The sequence below is a fragment of the Schistocerca nitens genome, chromosome 1 (genome assembly GCF_023898315.1).
Source record: "Schistocerca nitens isolate TAMUIC-IGC-003100 chromosome 1, iqSchNite1.1, whole genome shotgun sequence".
In the NCBI taxonomy this organism is placed as follows: domain Eukaryota; kingdom Metazoa; phylum Arthropoda; class Insecta; order Orthoptera; family Acrididae; genus Schistocerca; species Schistocerca nitens.
The window spans coordinates 802080449-802099922 of NC_064614.1; the positions used below are offsets into that span (position 1 = coordinate 802080449).

At 39.6% G+C, this 19474-nt stretch overlaps 1 protein-coding gene across 1 annotated transcript in view; it reads right to left on the bottom strand.

The window, feature by feature from the left end:
- Positions 1-19474, bottom strand: part of LOC126262461 (potassium voltage-gated channel subfamily H member 8) — a 518890-nt gene that overhangs the window by 109287 nt on the left and 390129 nt on the right. The window contains exon 9 of the mRNA XM_049959121.1: positions 10252-10451. Coding sequence (XP_049815078.1) covers positions 10252-10451 — 200 coding nt within the window. The remainder of the gene's footprint in view (positions 1-10251; positions 10452-19474) is intronic.

The following is a 19474-nucleotide window of genomic DNA, read 5'->3' on the forward strand; positions in this document are numbered from 1 at the left end:
CATTTCACTGATTTTGGTTCCCTGGAGATTGAGATATAAGAAGTTGTGGGCTTGGAAGTATAGAGACAAACAGTGTAGAAGTTCTTTTCAGATATCATAAGCTGTAAGCACTGAAAGACTAGAACATGGAAGCTTTGTGATACCTGGGATTGTGCAGTCAAGAAGTTTAAGGGGACAAGAGAGGGAACTCTTTCCTCCAGAATATCAGGGACTGAGATATTGTATGACTGATGGTTGTGTCTTTCTAGTGTGCCATTTTTACAATACACATGATGGGTGCAAACAGAGGGAAGGATTAACCTGGAAGGGGGCTCCTGGTCAAAGATCTATTCAGCAGAAAATGATCACTATAAGTATACCATGTATTTTTGCTGAATGTGGTTAATATAGTTTGTGTCACCAAATACAAATCCTGCAAATGTTATAACTTAGAAGCATTCTGTGTATGATCTATCATACAACACACCAAGTTTTGCACCCAAAGCAAGTGAGCACTGAACAGAAAGGGAAGAATGTATAATCAGTCTTGATGAGGCCCTGATGTGCATCTAGCATGACCACTGCTGTTGCTCCAGCCTAAGGCATCCAAGACAATACAAAGGTATCAAACTTGAAACTTCAGCTTGACTCACTATAGCCACATACATAATTCAGATAAACTGTAAATACATATTCATGAAAACAGACTAGTGAGAAAAAATTAATTGTTGGTAATATAAATTAAAAGATTTTATTCACTACATTTGTGTAGAGAATCTGTTAATACTCACCAAGAAAATAATCATGCTATTTGTTCCACTGTGTAGTGCAATACCTTCTAAGAATTGTACCAGAAAAAAATTTAAAAATAAAAGCAGCAGAAAAAGAAACATATAATGCAAATGCAAAAGAAACGCTCAACATCACAGAGATTTGATAATGTGTAAAGTGAGATAATTGATAAAGTCAGAATCAGTAACTATTATTGTGGTGTATCAAATTTCTAGCAACATATGGAATGGCTTTCTAATTATTTAGTATTGTTTAAATTTATTGTGGTGTCTCACAAACCTGGTACTTTCACCATTATTTACAAAATTACATCACTTTTTGAGTTACATAGTGGATAAGTACAAGAAAAGAATATTTGCTGCTCACCATATAGTGCAGATGTTGAGTCACAGATAGGGACATCAAAAAGACTGTCAGAAAGTGAGCTTTCGGCCATCAAGGCCTTCTTCGAAAACAGATAACATACACTCTCTCTTTCTCTCTCTCTCTCTCTCTCTCTTTCTCTCTCTCTCTCTCTCTCATGCAAACCAAACTCATACACACATGACCACAGTCTGTGGCAGCTGAAGCTGGACTGCAAGTACCATCACATCATGGGAGAGGCAATCAGGTGGTGGGGTTAAGGTGGAGGATGGGGCAAGGAGAAGGGATCACAGGATAAGGGTGGGGAACAGTAAAGTGCTGCTTGTGGTAGTGTAAAGGAATGATGTGGAGAGAGTTTAAGGCAGCTATATGCCATTGGGAGGTTAGACTGAGGGCAAGGGAGGTGGGGGATCGGGAAAGGAGGACTGCGGGTGCATTGGTGGAATAGAGGGATGTCTAGTGCTGGAATGGGAATAGGAAAGGGGCTAGATGGGTTAGGACAATGACAAAGTTTGAGGCCAGAAGGGTTATGGTAGTGTAGGATATATTGCAGGGAGGATTTCCATCCTGCAACTGAGAAAAGCTGGTGTTGGTGGGAAGAATCCTGTTGGCATAGATTGAGAAGTAGTCACTGAAGTGAAGAACGCTGCATTGTATGGTGTGCTCAGCAATGTGGTGGTCCAGTTGCTTCTCTGCCACAGTTTGTCAGTGGCCATTCATCCAGACAGACAGCTTGTTTGTTGTCATGCCCACACATAATGCAGCACAGTGGTTGCAAGTTAGCTTGTAGCTCACATGACTGGTTTCACAGATAGCCATGCCTTTGATGGGGTAGGTGATGTCTGTGACTGGACTGGAGTAGGTGGTGGCAGGAGGATGTATGGGACAGATCTTGCATCTAGTCTATTACTGGGAAAGAGCCATGAGGGAAGGTGCTGTTAGCAGAGGTTGTGTAAGGATGGACAAGGACACTGTGTAGGTTTAGTGGGCAGGGGTGGGAAGGATAGTGAGTAAGGCATTTCTCATTACAGGACATGATGAGAGGTAGTGGTGGAGAACGTAATCCAGTTCCTCCAGTCCTGAGTGGTAGAGTGTCACTAGGGAAATGCTCATCCGTGGCCAGACGATGGGACTTTGGGAGGTGGTGGCTGACAGGAAAGATAAGGTTAGTAGGTCGCTTTTCCTTCTGTTATATATCAGACCATGCACATTTTCCATCATTTTTTTAATGTATTTATGATGGTTTTCCTTATCTTTCCTATAGGAAAAGCATCTGAGATCTGTTTTTGTACAAAGTTGGAAGGGTAATTACAGTCTGTGAATGCCTCAGTGAGACATTCGGTACATTTCAAGAGGGACTGCTCATCACTATAGGTATGACAGCCACAGGTGGCTAGGTTGTGTGGAAGGGGCAGCTGTCAAAGTGGAGGTATTGCTGATGATTGTTAGTTATGAACTGGACAGATGTATTGATGCAGCCATCTTTGAGGTGGAGGTCAACAGCTAGGAAGGTGGCTTGTTGAGTTAAGTAAGACCAGTTGAAGCAAATGGGCAATGTGGCTAGGGTGTCCTCACCCTCAATCCAGATCACAAAGATCTCATCAATGAATCTGGACCAGGTGAGGGGTTTGGGATTCTGGGTGTTTAGGAAGGATTCCTCTAGATGGCCCATGAATAGGCTGACATAGCACAGTGTCATGAGGGTACCCATAGCCATATCTGGAACTGTCTATAGATAATGCCTTCAAAGGAGAAGTAATTGTGGACAAGGTATAGTTGATCATGGTGACTAGGAAGGAGGTTGTTGGTTTGGAATCCGTCAGGCATTGGGAAAGGTAATGTTCAATAGTGATAAGACCATGGGCATTAGGGAAGTTAGTGTAAAGAGAGGTGGCATAAATAGTGACAAGCAGGAACTGTGGATAGTCAGTGGAGGAAATGGTTGGTATCTTTTATATAGAAGGATAGATTTTAGGTTATAGGCTGAAGATGTTGGTCTACGAGAGCCAAGGCACAGAAACCAGCCATAATGGGGCATCCTGGGTCATCAGGTTTATGTACTTTAGGAGGCATGTAGAAGGTAGGAGTACAGAGAGTGGTAGGGGTGAGGAGAAAGATGGTCTCTGGGGAGAGGTTGTAGAATGAGACTAAAGATTTGAGGTGAGACTAGAGATCCCGCTAGATATCTGAAATGGGGTCACTGTGGTAGAGTTTGTAGGTGTATGAATCTGACAGCTGGCAGAATCTTTCTGCCATGTAATCCTTGCAGTTCAAAATAACATAGTAGAGCCTTTGTCAGCAGGTAGGATTATAAGATCAGGTCTATTTTTGGGTGTGGATGTAAGGTCAGATTGCATGTTGAGGGTTTTGGGAAATGATGGTGAGGCAAGGTTTGAGGTTAATTCTAGAAAGTTACCAGGGGGTGATTTGGGGGCAGTGGAGGTGGATCTTGGATGGCTGGAGGAGTGAACTGAGTCAGACAGGGTTCGACCTTGGTCTTTAGTTGAGTCTGATTGGTAGGATTGGTGGTGAAAAAGTAGGGATCAGGAGGAGGAGAGAAGGTCCTGCATGATTGAGGTGGTCAATCTGACTGACTGTGACTTTTCAAATAAGGCAATGGAAATCTCGCATAGAAGATCAAAGTCTAATCTTCTTACAATAAGTGTTGATAGGGTTATGAAGAAAGTTATGGTCAAAGTGTGGAATATTTGTGAACAGAAAAACAACTAGCACATGTTTTTTTTATGACTTCTCAGCTTTTCTAAAACCCAGTCAGTTATATCTAGATGGCTGAATTTGGGAACAGGGCAAAAGGTGAGGCCTTTGGAAAGGACTGAAACTTCTGTGTGGCTAAGGCTTTTGGAAGAAATAATCTGTTTGGATGCTGGGTTCTGTATGGTGGTGGAAGGGAGTTTTTGAGGGAGGGGTAAATGTGGTAGGTTTGCAAGGCAGGGTTTGTCAGCTATGAGGGCATATGGGGGAGGTTTGGAGGTTGTAGAGGTGGTGCACAGTGGTAGTCCAAGGCGGGAGTAGGAAATGAGCAGGGTGGAGAGCTTTTTCAGGTGGCTTTGTGCATGTTGCTCTAGTCCCTCAAGGGTCAGAGTTTCACTGAGTGTTATGGGAACCAGGAATTTGGGATTGCACAGCAGGAGAATTTTGCAGATGGAGGGAAGGTATTGCAAGCAGGTTTGTGCCTGACTGATATGGTTCTGAACGACTTTGTTGGTGAAAGTTAAGGATTGGTGGAATCTGAAAAGATGGAGGTCTATATGGGAACATGGATGGGAGCCAGAGATGGGTAATCTGATGGTAAGATCATTTTGGGTGATTCAACGAGTCAAGCAACAACACAGGAACAATATGTATGTCTGGGGATAAGGAAACTTTTCTGTATTGACACAGATGGAAGGAGCAAGGATCCATGGTGGCGGATAAAAATTTGTAAAAATACATAAATAATGTAGAATTACATCAAAAAAATTGCAAAAATACTCCCAAACACATGGGAAAAATCATTACCTCCACTACCTGGTTGCCTGTCTCATCATGCATTGCTGCTCACAGTCTGGCTTCAGCTGCCAGAGATTGTAGTCATGTGTGTGAGTTACATTTCTATGAGTGTGTTTGTGTACGCTGTCTATTTTTGACAAAGTCCTTTTGGCCAAAAGCTCACTTTCTGGAAGTGTTTTCATTGTGCCTGTCTGTGACTCAATATCTCTGCTATATGGTAAGTAGCAACTTTCCATAATATTGCTACATTCCATCCTTGATTTTTCACTGTAGGATAAGTATAAGAAACCTCCATAAATGTCACTGTCAAAATCAATGTTTTTGCTAGTTTCAGGGATGCTCACTGTGTGATTGGTTCAAAAATTCAAATTCTGCCACAGTCATAATATGGTTCTTTTACAGCTTACTGCAGGGACTTTCCCAGTAACCCTATTGTTTTGTTGATACCAGCTGTAAAAAATGTTTTATCAGATTCTTAGAGCATTGACATTCAGATGGTGTCATGCAGCAACTTGTGCAAAATTCTGTTCACAGCCCTACAAAACTGACCCAGAATAGATGTTTTGAGTTTGGCATTTCATATATGACTGTTTGGAATATACTAAGGGAATATTGCATCTTAAATAAGAAAGATGCTGGATTGTGAAAAATTAAGAGAAACAGCTTAACATGGTGTTTTGTGCTGAAATGTTAAGTTGGTTGGCTGAAAACTGTTGGAAACACAATCTCTAGTGATGACACAACTTTCCATGAAAGTAGTAATGAGAATACACACCACTGTAGGATGAGAGGCTGGGAAAATCTGTGGCTGTCTTTAAAATATGTTTGTTTCAGCTGAAAACTTTGGTACCTTAATCAAGAGCAAATGTTATGGCCATTTCCTTTTGCATTGGTGATAATTTAAGGGTTAAATACATAGGCTTTTAGTTTCACAGATTATTGAGTTTAACTGATAACTCTAAATACTATTTTAGAAACATATACTATCTTAATGAAGCTAATAATTTCTTCAATGTCTTATTTTCTCCAAGCTAGGCCCATTGTTTGGTACTCTTTTTCACTGGACCTGACACCTCTTGATTTTAGTTTTGTTGAGAGAACTGTATACAAATTAAAAAAAAAGTAAATAAATAAATTGAGCTGAAAGTGCAGAAGGAATCTGAGCACAGCTTATCATATGATGCTATACCTATACAAAGGCTCTGGGGAGTATTACAGGATTTGTGTATCAAATAAAGGGTCTCTGAAATTTGTATACAATTTAACATCAAGAATAATACTTGGTAATAGATTATATCTAAAGTTTCCTCTGAGCAAGGGTTTACATCAGGGGTGTTGTGTATCACCTACATTGTTTAAAATACACTCCTGGAAATGGAAAAAAGAACACATTGACACCGGTGTGTCAGACCCACCATACTTGCTCCGGACACTGCGAGAGGGCTGTACAAGCAATGATCACACGCACGGCACAGCGGACACACCAGGAAACGCGGTGTTGGCCGTCGAATGGCACTAGCTGTGCAACATTTGTGCACCGCCGCCGTCAGTGTCAGCCAGTATGCCGTGGCATACAGAGCTCCATCGCAGTCTTTAACACTGGTAGCATGCCGCGACAGCGTGGACGTGAACCGTATGTGCAGTTGACGGACTTTGAGCGAGGGCGTATAGTGGGCATGCGGGAGGCCGGGTGGACGTACCGCCGAATTGCTCAACACGTGGGGCGTGAGGTCTCCACAGTACATCGATGTTGTCGCCAGTGGTCGGCGGAAGGTGCACGTGCCCGTCGACCTGGGACCGGACCGCAGCGACGCACGGATGCACGCCAAGACTGTAGGATCCTACGCAGTGCCGTAGGGGACCGCACCACCACTTCCCAGCAAATTAGGGACACTGTTGCTCCTGGGGTATCGGCGAGGACCATTCGCAACCGTCTCCATGAAGCTGGGCTACAGTCCCGCACACCGTTAGGCCATCTTCCGCTCACGCCCCAACATCGTGCAGCCCGCCTCCAGTGGTGTCGCGACAGGCGTGAATGGAGGGACGAATGGAGATGTGTCGTCTTCAGCGATGAGAGTCGCTTCTGCCTTGGTGCCAATGATGGTCGTATGCGTGTTTGGCGCCGTGCAGGTGAGCACCACAATCAGGACTGCATACGACCGAGGCACACAGGGCCAACACCCGGCATCATGGTGTGGGGAGCGATCTCCTACACTGGCCGTACACCACTGGTGATCGTCGAGGGGACATTGAATAGTGCACGGTACATCCAAACCATCATCGAACCCATCGTTCTACCATTCCTAGACCGGCAAGGGAACTTGCTGTTCCAACAGGACAATGCACGTCCGCATGTATCCCGTGCCACCCAACGTGCTCTAGAAGGTGTAAGTCAACTACCCTGCCCAGCAAGATCTCCAGATCTGTCCCCCATTGAGCATGTTTGGGACTGGATGAAGCGTCGTCTCACGCGGTCTGCACGTCCAGCACGAACGCTGGTCCAACTGAGGCGCCAGGTGGAAATGGCATGGCAAGCCGTTCCACAGGACTACATCCAGCATCTCTACGATCGTCTCCATGGGAGAATAGCAGCCTGCATTGCTGCGAAAGGTGGATATACACTGTACTAGTGCCGACATTGTGCATGCTTTGTTGCCTGTGTCTATGTGCCTGTGGTTCTGTCAGTGTGATCATGTGATGTATCTGACCCCAGGAATGTGTCAATAATGTTTCCCCTTCCTGGGACAATGAATTCACGGTGTTCTTATTTCAATTTCCAGGAGTGTATATGTAGTACAATCTCTAAAGCAATGCAAAAGGAAATTCAGAGGAATGGGTATAGATACAGGTAAACCTCCTTCTATACAAAGGAATTTGTGCATGATCAACCTGTGACTGCAACAAGATGTAGAATTGTGTCAAAGAACCTACAGGAAGAATGTAAGTCATGTGGCTTACAAGTTAACATTCAGAAAACAAAATATCTTCCAGTAGGAGCATAAATATATAGCATCCAACCTGATACAAAACAGGTTGCAGCTTCCAGTAGTTACATATATGTAGGAGCAGAATTTGATGCCACAGATAAAGATGGCCAAGAAATTAGAAAATGGATAACTTAGGCTATAGGACTGACCTCTTGTTTAAATGGAATCCATTGGAATAGCAAAATAGAAAAGAAATACACTGGGTTGACAAAAGTCATGAGATATCTGCCAATATCATGTTGGTCCTTCTTTTGCCTGACAGTGCAACAACTTGATGTGGCATGGACTGAACAAGTCATTGGAAGTCTCCTGTAGAAATAGTGAGCCGTGCTGCTCCTGTTGCCACCCACAATTAAGAAAGTGTTTCTGGTGGAACCTTTTTGTGCACAAATTGATCTCTCTATTATGATCCATAAATGTTTGATGGCATTAACGTCAGGTCATCTGGGTGGCCACACAATCTTGTCAAATTGTCCAGAATGTACTACAAACCAATTGCAAACAACTGTGGCCTGATTACATGGTGCGTCCATGCAAATTCCATTGTTGTTTGGAAAAAATGCAGTCCACGAATGGGTGTGAATGGTCTCCAAGCAGCCAAACATAACCATTTCCAGTCATCGTTTGGTTCAGTCTGACCAGAGGTGCTAGTCCATTCCAAATAAACACAGCTCACACCATTATAGAACCACCATCTTACACGTGCCTCATAGACAATTTGGGTCCATGGCTTCGTGGGGTCTGCACCACACTTGAACCTTACTATCAGCTTTCACGATCTCAAATTGGGACTCATCTAACCAGGCCATGGTCTTCCAGCTGTCTAGGGTCAAACTGATGTGGTAACAAGCCCAGGAGAGACACAGCAGATGATGTCATGCTGTCATCAAAGGCATTTGCATCTGTATCTGCTGCCAAAGACTACGAATGCCAAATTTTGCAGCACTATCCATTAGGACAATGCGGCAAAATTTCCATGAGGACACATTCGTCTTACATCCCACATTGATTTCTGCAGTAATTTCATGCAGTGTTGCTTGTCTGTTAGCACTCACAACTCTCCACAAATGCCACCGCTCTTGGTCATTGAGTGAAGGTTGTTGTACACTGTTGTGTCCATGGTGAGAGGGTAATGCTTGAAATCTGATATTCTTGGAATGCTCTTGACACTGTGGATCTCAGAATATTGAATTTACCAATGATTTCCGAAATGGAATATCTAATGTGTCTAGCTCCAAGTACCATTCAGTGTTCAAAGTCTGTTAATTTCTGTTGTGCATCCTCAATCACATCCAAAATCTTTTCACATGAATCACCTGAGTGCAAATGAAAGCCGGCCGAAGTGGCCGTGCGGTTAAAGGCGCTGCAGTCTGGAACCGCAAGACCGCTACGGTCGCAGGTTCGAATCCTGCCTCGGGCATGGATGTTTGTGATGTCCTTAGGTTAGTTAGGTTTAACTAGTTCTAAGTTCTAGGGGACTAATGACCTCAGCAGTTGAGTCCCATAGTGCTCAGAGCCATTTGAACCATTTTTTGCAAATGGAAGCTCTGCCAATGCATTACCCTTTTATACCACGTGTAAATGATAGCACTGCCATCTGTATATGTGTACATCACTGTTCCATGACTTTCATCACCTCACTGTACATTATCTATGAAACTCAAACTGAAAATTCATTGTTGTGTGGGAAAGAGACATGAAGGGTGTGGAGAATAAGAAGAAGAATTTGGAGACCACTGAAATGGATGTGTTCAGATGGTCACTGGGAATATACAGAAGATAGAAAATATGTAACAAAGAGGGTAGAAGGTTCTTTAACAACTGATATCATATGTAAACAATGTAGTATGCTTATTTCCAGCAGGTGGGGGACTTTATCTTACCTAAGAGGATTACATTCTTGATACCACAGTACTGCAGAAGACATGGAAGGACAAGAAAAACTTGGAACAAGGGATTGCAACAGCAATGAGATGAAGTGATTTAAGAGAACATCAATAGGGCCATAGAGAATCATGGAAACCGGGCATCAGACAATGACAGAAGGTATTTTGAAACCCAATATTACAATAAATATACTGCAGCAAGTTTAGCTAGAAATATATTCAGCTTATATTACCAGATCTGGTAATGACATTTAATTAGAAACTCAACTTTTTTTGCTACAGTGTTACAGGTCTGTGAGATATCACAATAAATTTGAATACAGTTATAAAGTTTTATTGCCATTACTTAAGCTTCAGTATATTATGAAACAAACTTTCTGTTTAAACACTGATGACAAAATAGCAAAAGTAATGATATAAAACATTTAAAAGAGTGTTACAAAATTAGTAACTTGATTTTTAAAAGATCACATATTTAAAACACAATAACATGCAGTTATTGCTGTATGGTACATTCTTTATAACTCATAGTAAAATCAAGTTCTCTAAATTTCCTACAAATATCAAAAAAGTAATACACTGGACAGAAGGGACTTAGTACTTGCACTGTTCCAAATATTACTCAAAATATAATTTAGCATACAGTTAAATAACTACTCTACATTGGGTGCAAACAGAAAGTGAACTTCAAATTATTAACTAAAATCTGTTGCACCCATACACACCTCTCTCACCTCATGTATATCAATTCCATGATTTAGAGACCACATTGTCTGAAAATAGTCCTGCATTCGTTGTTTCATTTCCTTTGGAATTTGGTGAAGGGTTAAGAAGTCCTTGAGGTCTCTCCATTTGGTTTGATAAAGGGATCTCCGAGAATACATTCGCTGAATAATAGCCGTCACATTTCCAAAAACCACGGCATGCATCAAAGCTGCACAAATGCAAACAATCTATATACTGACCAAAGTAATTAGATTTCACTATGGTGCTACGTGATTAAGAACCGAATACCTGTCATGTTGAACCTCTGTTTCCTTTCCTGTTGGTTATATGTTTACAATTTATTTCATAATACATGTCTTTTTATAATACCATTGCTCAGCCAACAAGAACTCTGCCATATGAATTCATGCATGCATAGTTATGTTTCCTTGAGATCATATGAAAGATAAGTCAGCAACAAATTATGCTTAAAACAAGTAAAAGTTGTACAGTGCATCCTTGAAAAATTTTGTTGTATGGGCATTAGGCTGTGGTCCAAGACATATTTATGTGTCTAAGGTTTTGTTTCCTAATGATAAAGACGTGGACAGCAGTTTCAAAATTAAGTTTGCTGAGATTGGACCACAGCATAATGCCCATAAAACAAAATTCACTAAGGACGCTAATGTTAATCAAGATAATTCAACACAAAAGTGATTTGATTAACTGTGTGTGCATGGTGGTAGTACTCACTGAAACAAGAGAAATAGATCCAATAGACATGGGACCAGAAATGTATAATTCCTGCAATGAACATATGTTTACAGGACATGTTCAACATGGTGTTCATTCATAACACTGCACCTCTCTGCCCTCCGGCATAGGGAATGGTGCACATTTTGAAGTATGCCTGATTGTTGTTGTACCTGATGGCATGCACTGAGGCCATGACCGTGTAGTGTCCACTCAATGTTGATTGGTGTAGCCTAGACCAACCAATTCCTTCATGTGTTCCCATAGCCAAAAGTCTTGGGGATTGAGGTCTGGGGAATGAGCAGGCCAAGATGTTGGGCACCACTGACCAATCCAGCAGGACTGAAATGTCTGTGTCAGATATTTGTGAACACTGTGACAAAAGTGTGCTTGTGCGCCATCATTTGTATTTGTTGCTGTAATGGCACAGTGTCCAGCAAGGTAGGCAATACATTAATGAGAAAGTCCAGATAATGTGCCCCAGTTAATCTTTGTGGTATCACGTATGGTCCTATTAATCTGTTGCCAAGTATGCCTGCCCATACACTGATTGAGAATTGATGTTGATGCCCTCTTTCTTGAACTGCTTGCGGATTTGCATCTGCCCATACATACTGGTTATGGAAATTCACAACACCATCTCTTGTGATCCCAGCCAGATAAGTAAATAAAATCTTGGATGTGAACAGTGGCTCTACAGCACACTTTTGCAACAGCCATTGACAGAACCTCCATCTGCCATGATGATCCTATGGCCTTAGGGCTTGAAGAAGCTGTTGATGATACAAGTATAGCAATTGTTCATGAAGTACCCCCAAATAAGAGAGTGAGACATGCCTTCTGCTGCTACTAATCAACATATACTGGTCCCAGGGGTTTCTTACATCGATTGGAGCACATGCTCCTCCATTTCAAATTTTCAGACTGTGTGGGGCCTTCCACTATCAGTCTTCCAAGGTGCACCAGACACTGAAAATGTCTGCTGAACAGCTTGTCTCAGAACACACTGTGCTGTGGCTATTTTTAAGTGTAGAGGATATGGTCTTAGAGGCTACGTCCATTTGCTAAACCATAGCAGAATATGAATAAAAATCTCTCGGTGTACATGCCGCGTCAATTCAGAATTGACGCGGCATGTACACCGAGAGATTTTTATTCAAGAAATTCGTCGCGAAAGACTTCGTAGCCATAGCAGAATATCATATCCACTATTTCACTAGTTGAGTAGTAGGCTTCCATTGCTGACAAATAGTGGAAGAGAGAAAATGTAAATGTACTACACCATTTGTATGAACAAACAGCACAATAACAGTAAACAAATAAGTGAATCCACATTTGGAAGAAGGTAAAACACCATGATATGTACCCTGAGTTGACAGTCCTGTACAATAAATCACACAAAATTGATGAAAATTAATGTAGCATATGTCACAACTCCAACCACATAACTGACTGCAGACCACCTAATGGTAGGTAGAGTACTGTGAGTAAGGCATCATAATACCCTGCTGACACATTTGACAGAACACCAATGAAATGACTGGGCTAATATCTGCAATCAAGCATTGCTTAGCTCTTCCAATGAACATGTATTTATCTCAGAAAGATAATGTTTCCAGACCCATGTTTATTGGACTTATTTTTCTCGTTTTGATGAGTACTACCGACTTCGAAGCATTCAACACTTTTTTTTTCTTTTTTTGGGACACACACACACACACACACACACACACACACACACACACACACACACACACACACACACACACACACACACCCTGTATAATGATCACTCTGAATGATTACAGAAAGTGGAACAAACTAACAGATTTGCACAAAACGTAGTTTCACACATTTTCAAAGGGGTCTTCTTCTGATGCATTTGCACAAACCAACTTAGTGGCATCTGCACAGAAAATCTCCATGGTAATGGTGTCCAGAAGCATATGTTAAACAGTCACGTCCAGTTGATGTAACTTAGGTTGGTTTGGATAATTTCTGTAATTTTTTGTTAATAAAGTAATCACTTGTGGACTGTAGGATGGGTGGTGAAGTGTTTCCATTTTCTCTACATTCACTCCCTTTGAGCAATGGAAGGCACATTCCAATATATCAATCACCAGTTACTATTCAGTCCTCTTTAAGTGAGAATGTATTGATGGGTCCATTAGTAGAAAACAAGTGCACACCATTCTGATTCACACTTCTCCACTTTTCTCTGATGAGCATCATTGCAGAAATCAACTCACATGATAGCTGCTTTGTCTTTGATCACACTGGCCCAGCCTCATTTTATCACAAATCATGGTACTGAATACTGATTTTGTTGCTGATGAGTCTAGTGGACATCATTTTCAATTATTCCCCTAATAAGAGATGAGGTTTATTCCATAATGGATAGTACTGGGTGAGTGGATTATGTTAAATATGTACAAGTTTGTAAAGAAACAAATAATCTTTGAATATCAAATACAGTCAGTAAAGGTACTTACATGTAATCAACATCTTTAGTGAAAATGAGTGATTAAAATGATCACTTCTTAATAGTAACAGTAAACTTTCCAACCACCAGTGTACAACAAAATATACAGTACACTTCCAAGCAAAAACTGTGAAGTACCCTGGAGAGAATGATGATTCAAAATAAAACTTCTTGGGTTGATGTTAATCCAGTGATTTCTAAGTTGAGTCAAATTTACAAAGAACTTTGCAATATGAGTACACTTATATAAGTTTGATGCTGCACCCTCTGTGGCTTGAAAGCGTGGACTTTTTCAGTTGGGAAGGGCATTGTATATTCTCCTGAGGCAAGTTGACCTATAAGTTGTAATGGTCCACCTGGTCGTCGTTGATATCGCTAATTGCTGTAAACGCACTATTTCACTCCAATTTACGGAGCTTGTTAGCACTTGATGTTAGGTTGGCGCCATTACAATGTATTGTATTGTAGTAATCGCTGCTGCTTGCTGGATCGCTGCTGTGTCTCAATGCTGATGCTGGCTCTAAATCTGGTTGTCTAGGGTTAAAAAACATGAGGTCCCGCGTTTTTCATGTGCTTTTGATGATAAAGAACGAGCGAAACCAACACGTATGTAAACATCAAATATTTATTACTTTAGTGGCCATATTAATTGCACTGTCCACCAAAGACCATAACACAACACAAAGTAGTACTTCCTTTACATGTTCTTTGCCTTGTTTTGCCAAACAATAACACAGAAACACACTTCACCAAAGTGACATTCCGACTGCCCACTGCCTCCGACTGTTCTCTCGACCCTTCTCGCTGCTTGTATTTATAACATTGTCAAAGAACTACTAAAAAGAGATATAGTTTATGATATAGATATAGTTTATGAGTCACATGTACATCTGTTATCATAATTTGTGCAGAAAAGGTATTAATTTGCATCGAGTGACATAATTTAACATGTTATTGAAATGACAGACAGATTTGTTGACTTGACAGAATAATTCTTTGTTACAAAAAGGTCGTTTTTTAGAAGTTTGTCAATTGACTTCTCTAATTTGCATAAATAAGTAAGTAACGTGAATTATGAAGAATTACATTGGTTTTCGTCTAAAATAGGATTGATTACGTGAATACTGAGTGAAAACGCTCCTAGTGAACAAATAGGTTTCACTGGGTGATTTTTATTTAAGGAGATCCAAAATACCTAAGTTGGCCACTAATTTTCGTACTTCATATTAATTATTTAAGATAAACTTAGTGTTTTTCATGATGACATTTGCTGTATCAGTGATCAAGTGATATAAACTTTTGTGTGGGTCAGTTATTCAGTATAATTTAATGGGTTGACTGTTTATGGAGACATGTTGTGCAATCATTGTTAACATACACAATAACTTTTCTATAATCATAAATACTCGTTAAACTGGTTGAATTTGGAAGGGATCGCATACTTCATTAAAGTAAAGCCTTTAATATGTTCTGTTACAATACCCCCCTCGGGTAATATCATTTACAGAATGTTAATGATATTAGCCGACTAGGACAAATGTGTCAATTACTATGCATAACGTGTATGTATACAACAACCGTTACACCGTTTCAAAATGACTTTTTCCTGAAAATATTTTAGTTGTGTTGTTTCAAATGCACTTTGTGTTATGTCAATCAGTATGACAGCATAATAAAAATATTTATTAATACATGAAAGTAAAAAAAATGTTAATCTTTGCTCCCAGTGAGCCACATGGAAAATGATCAAAAAACAGACACAAATATATCACATGCGATTTTAAGATATATAAAAAATATATATGTAAATTATTTCAAAGTCAGCTCTCATTGAGTCACAGATTAGTCAAGATAATAGAAGGAACATAAATATATTACATAGATGGACAGGTCATATGTCCATAAGAAAATATTGCCACTGTCTGTTCCTTTTGAGCCACATAAAAGAAATGAAAACCAAGAACATAATTATAAGTATGGACATGATATATAAATACACACACTAGTGAAGTCACATGTATGGATATAATATGCATTTAAAAAAGAAACGAAATATTTAAAAAACTTGTCTCCCATTGAGACACATAGTCAAGACAGTACAAGAACATATGAATACTAAAATTGGACACTTAAATTGGTCACAACATAACACAAACATCAAACTTGGTGAACATCTGATTAGCTGTAGAAAATTGTCCACAAATCTTATGTCTAAGAAAACAATAGTAACACAATGATGGGTCTTGCACCACAATTTTTACATTGTCTTTTATTTGGTGCAATCATGTCCCATATTCAACAATACAAAAAGAAAGTAATAAATGTTTGTCACCTTCTTGCCCATTGCAAGTAAAGAAGATATCACAATATTTAATATTCAATAGTGACAATGAAAATATAAAAACATTGTCTCAGATATCTGGAACTTCTCCAGGGTCTGTAGTGGTAGTTGCTATTTGACACACCCAGTAAAAATCTTTGCTGGTAAAACACTTTACGGAAAATGGGTAAGTAACTGTATTCAAACAGGGAAATGTGCTTAATCATGTTTATATGGTTTCAATTCAGTGATGTTTCTTAATCCAAATAACCTTCTTGATCTGGGAAAGATAAGTCTATACGCATTAGGATGTGGGCTTTCTTTTATTTCAAATGGACAAATGTCAATGTTTACTTTAACATATGGATAACCTAGCTCAACATCTTTGTCTATTTCAGTATTTTCAAACAATAGATCATTTTCAATTTCTTTAGTTCCTAAGTCTAATGTCTCTTTCCTACATTTAGCCACATCCCTCTCTGTTTGCAAAGCATTGACATTTAAACATAAACCTTTGTTTTCATCTGTTCCTCTTAACACTGTGTTGTCACTTAACAAACTACTGTTTTCACCCCATTTTTTATAAAGTCCACTACGGATTCTTGTCCACCATATAGGATACAAGGTTGCACTTACCTTTGCTAATTCTTTCCAAAAGGCATCTTTCTTTATACAGTTCCCATAGTTGTTCCACAAAACTTCTAAAAACTTTTCCCCTTTTTCTTGAAAACACACATTTACATTCCATCCGTTTATATTTTCTTTAATATTATTATTATTACCATTCTCATAGATTAGCGTTTCATAGTTCCCAATAGGCAATAGCTTGTCCTCAGATACACATTCCCTAGTCTGCATTTCACTTAAATTAACCTCATTATTACCCATGTTTGTCACATCACTTACCTTTACCACATCATCACTTTTCAATTCTACAAATACTTTTATTTCTTCCTCCACACTCTCATCAATAACATCACTTGATTTAGGATCATTATTTAAATGTCCCTCTATTACTTCTTCCTCCTCCTCCACAACAACCTCATCTTCAGTTTCCCCCCTATGTATCTGAATCTCAGCAATTGAGTCTTTGGCTCCATTAAACACTTCGTCATCCCCCTTCTTATCAAATAAACCCCCCAAAATAGATTCTATTTGTGGTGTGTCTGACTTGTTATTCACACCAGTATCCTTTTCAGCCCAACTATGGAACTCTGCAATACCTTCAACTTCTACACTTTCACTAACTACCTGTGCTTGAGCACAGTTTTTATTAACTGTATCACTTTTACTCATAGTATCCCAAAACCTTTTATTAAATTCTAATTTATTCATTCTAACTACATCAGTATTTTCATGGTATTTACTCTTTACATTGTATCCTCTCCTTTTCCAGTTTCTGTTATGTGTTGTCCTGTCATAATATTGTCTAGCCCCAAAACTACGGACATCTAGTGGGACTGTCCACCGTTTCCCGGCTGGTTTCCTCGGTCTGTCCATTTGTAGCTGTCGTTTTGTTCACTAGTTTCAACAAACCCCCTTCTATCTTGTTCTCTTCCCCAATACCTATTTCTATCATTCCTGTTATCTCTCCTCCATCCTCCCTCCTGCGTATTGTTTCTGAAATCGTTTTCATATCTCTTATCTCCCCTATTTGGAGCATTATTTCCAGAATTTTCAAAGTCTCTCCTCCAATAATAATCTCTATTTACATTCCTCTTCCACCCCCCATACTGGTTGTTGCCAGAGCCAAAACTTTGGTTATTTTCTCTCTCCAAGGCCCTATCTAATCTATCTACAAATTTCAGGAACTCTTCCATTGAATCGTCTGGTCCATGGACCAATTCCCACTGCAGTCTCTCTGGTAATCTTCTTTTTAAAACATCAATTTGTGTCATAATATCAAAAGAGTTATTCAAGTGAGCAAGTTTTTTCAATTGATCTCTGCAAAATTTTTGCATTCCCCCTACTTTCCCTCTATACACTGGTCCATTTAGAAATTCTGACTTTAATCTGGCTTGTATGGACTGTGACCAAAATTTACAAATAAATTTAGCTTCAAACTCTTCAAACGTATTCCAAGAATCATTATTCTCATTTGCCCAGGATAGGGCCTCCCCTTCTAGAAACCGTTTTACTAACTTAATTTTTATGTTATCAGACATTCCTACAACAAACATATCCTTACATTGGTGAATAAAGTCAATAGGGTGCAGATTTTCACCAGGAAAGCATTTCACTTGGATGTGCCCATTCATTGTATTTTGATTGTAAATAGTTTGTTTGGACATCAATGCGTCCTCCAATTGTGTATATTTAGTGTGTATATTTTCTACTTTTGTATCTACATTAGTGGTGTACAGGTTGTATTCCTGTCTAAGGTTTTCTGATGTTTTGTCTATTCTCTGATCTAATCTTTTAGCTTCAGTATCTACTCTGTTGTAGATGACAGCAATGCTGTCTGTGTTCGCTTGTATGTTTTCATTTAAACTTTCAACTTTAACTTGAAATTCTTTTCTGAAGTGTATCAACTGTTCACTAGTGTTCTTACTGAGAGTAGTTTTAAATTCCTCACACTTCTCATTGAGATGAGTACTTAATAGATCAAAATCCAAACTTAACTTATCCAGTCTGTCTGTGTTTTCTTTAAGTTTTAAACTTACTTGTTCATTTGATTGTTTAAAATCCAAACGTACTTGTTCACTTGATTGTTTAAAATCCAAACTTAACTTATTCAGTCTATCTGTGTTCTCTTCACTTGATTGTTTAAGTTGCGAGCTTATTTGAGTTGCAAACTCTGCTAGCCACTCTGTTAAGTTTAATTGTTCACCACCCCCTGGTTCAATTTTTACATTTCCTACGATCTCATCCCTCTCAGGTAGAGACATGTTAACAATTAATTATTTTAAATGACAACAACAACAAAATACCTTGCTTTATGTCTATGCTATGATGTCGTGGTCGGTGTTCTTGTTGGCTTTCTTCACTTATATTCGGTTTTATTGAAGCTGAAGTCTTCATTGATGAAATCCATTGACATAATCCAGACGTTAATCTTCCGAGCGGTGTGATGATAGTTTTTTGTAGTCGCACAAACACACTTTATTTATTTATTTATTTTTGTCTTTTGACATATTTTCACTGTTGCCACACTGCACAAATAAAATTTTTTTTGGAGTGCCAAGCACTTACGAAATTTATCGCTGCACTATTATCATCGATGCACTTAAAGATCCCGGACGAGCCCCCACTTTTGTAATGGTCCACCTGGTCGTCGTTGATATCGCTAATTGCTGTAAACGCACTATTTCACTCCAATTTACGGAGCTTGTTAGCACTTGATGTTAGGTTGGCGCCATTACAATGTATTGTATTGTAGTAATCGCTGCTGCTTGCTGGATCGCTGCTGTGTCTCAATGCTGATGCTGGCTCTAAATCTGGTTGTCTAGGGTTAAAAAACATGAGGTCCCGCGTTTTTCATGTGCTTTTGATGATAAAGAACGAGTGAAACCAACACGTATGTAAACATCAAATATTTATTACTTTAGTGGCCATATTAATTGCACTGTCCACCAAAGACCATAACACAACACAAAGTAGTACTTCCTTTACATGTTCTTTGCCTTGTTTTGCCAAACAATAACACAGAAACACACTTCACCAAAGTGACATTCCGACTGCCCACTGCCTCCGACTG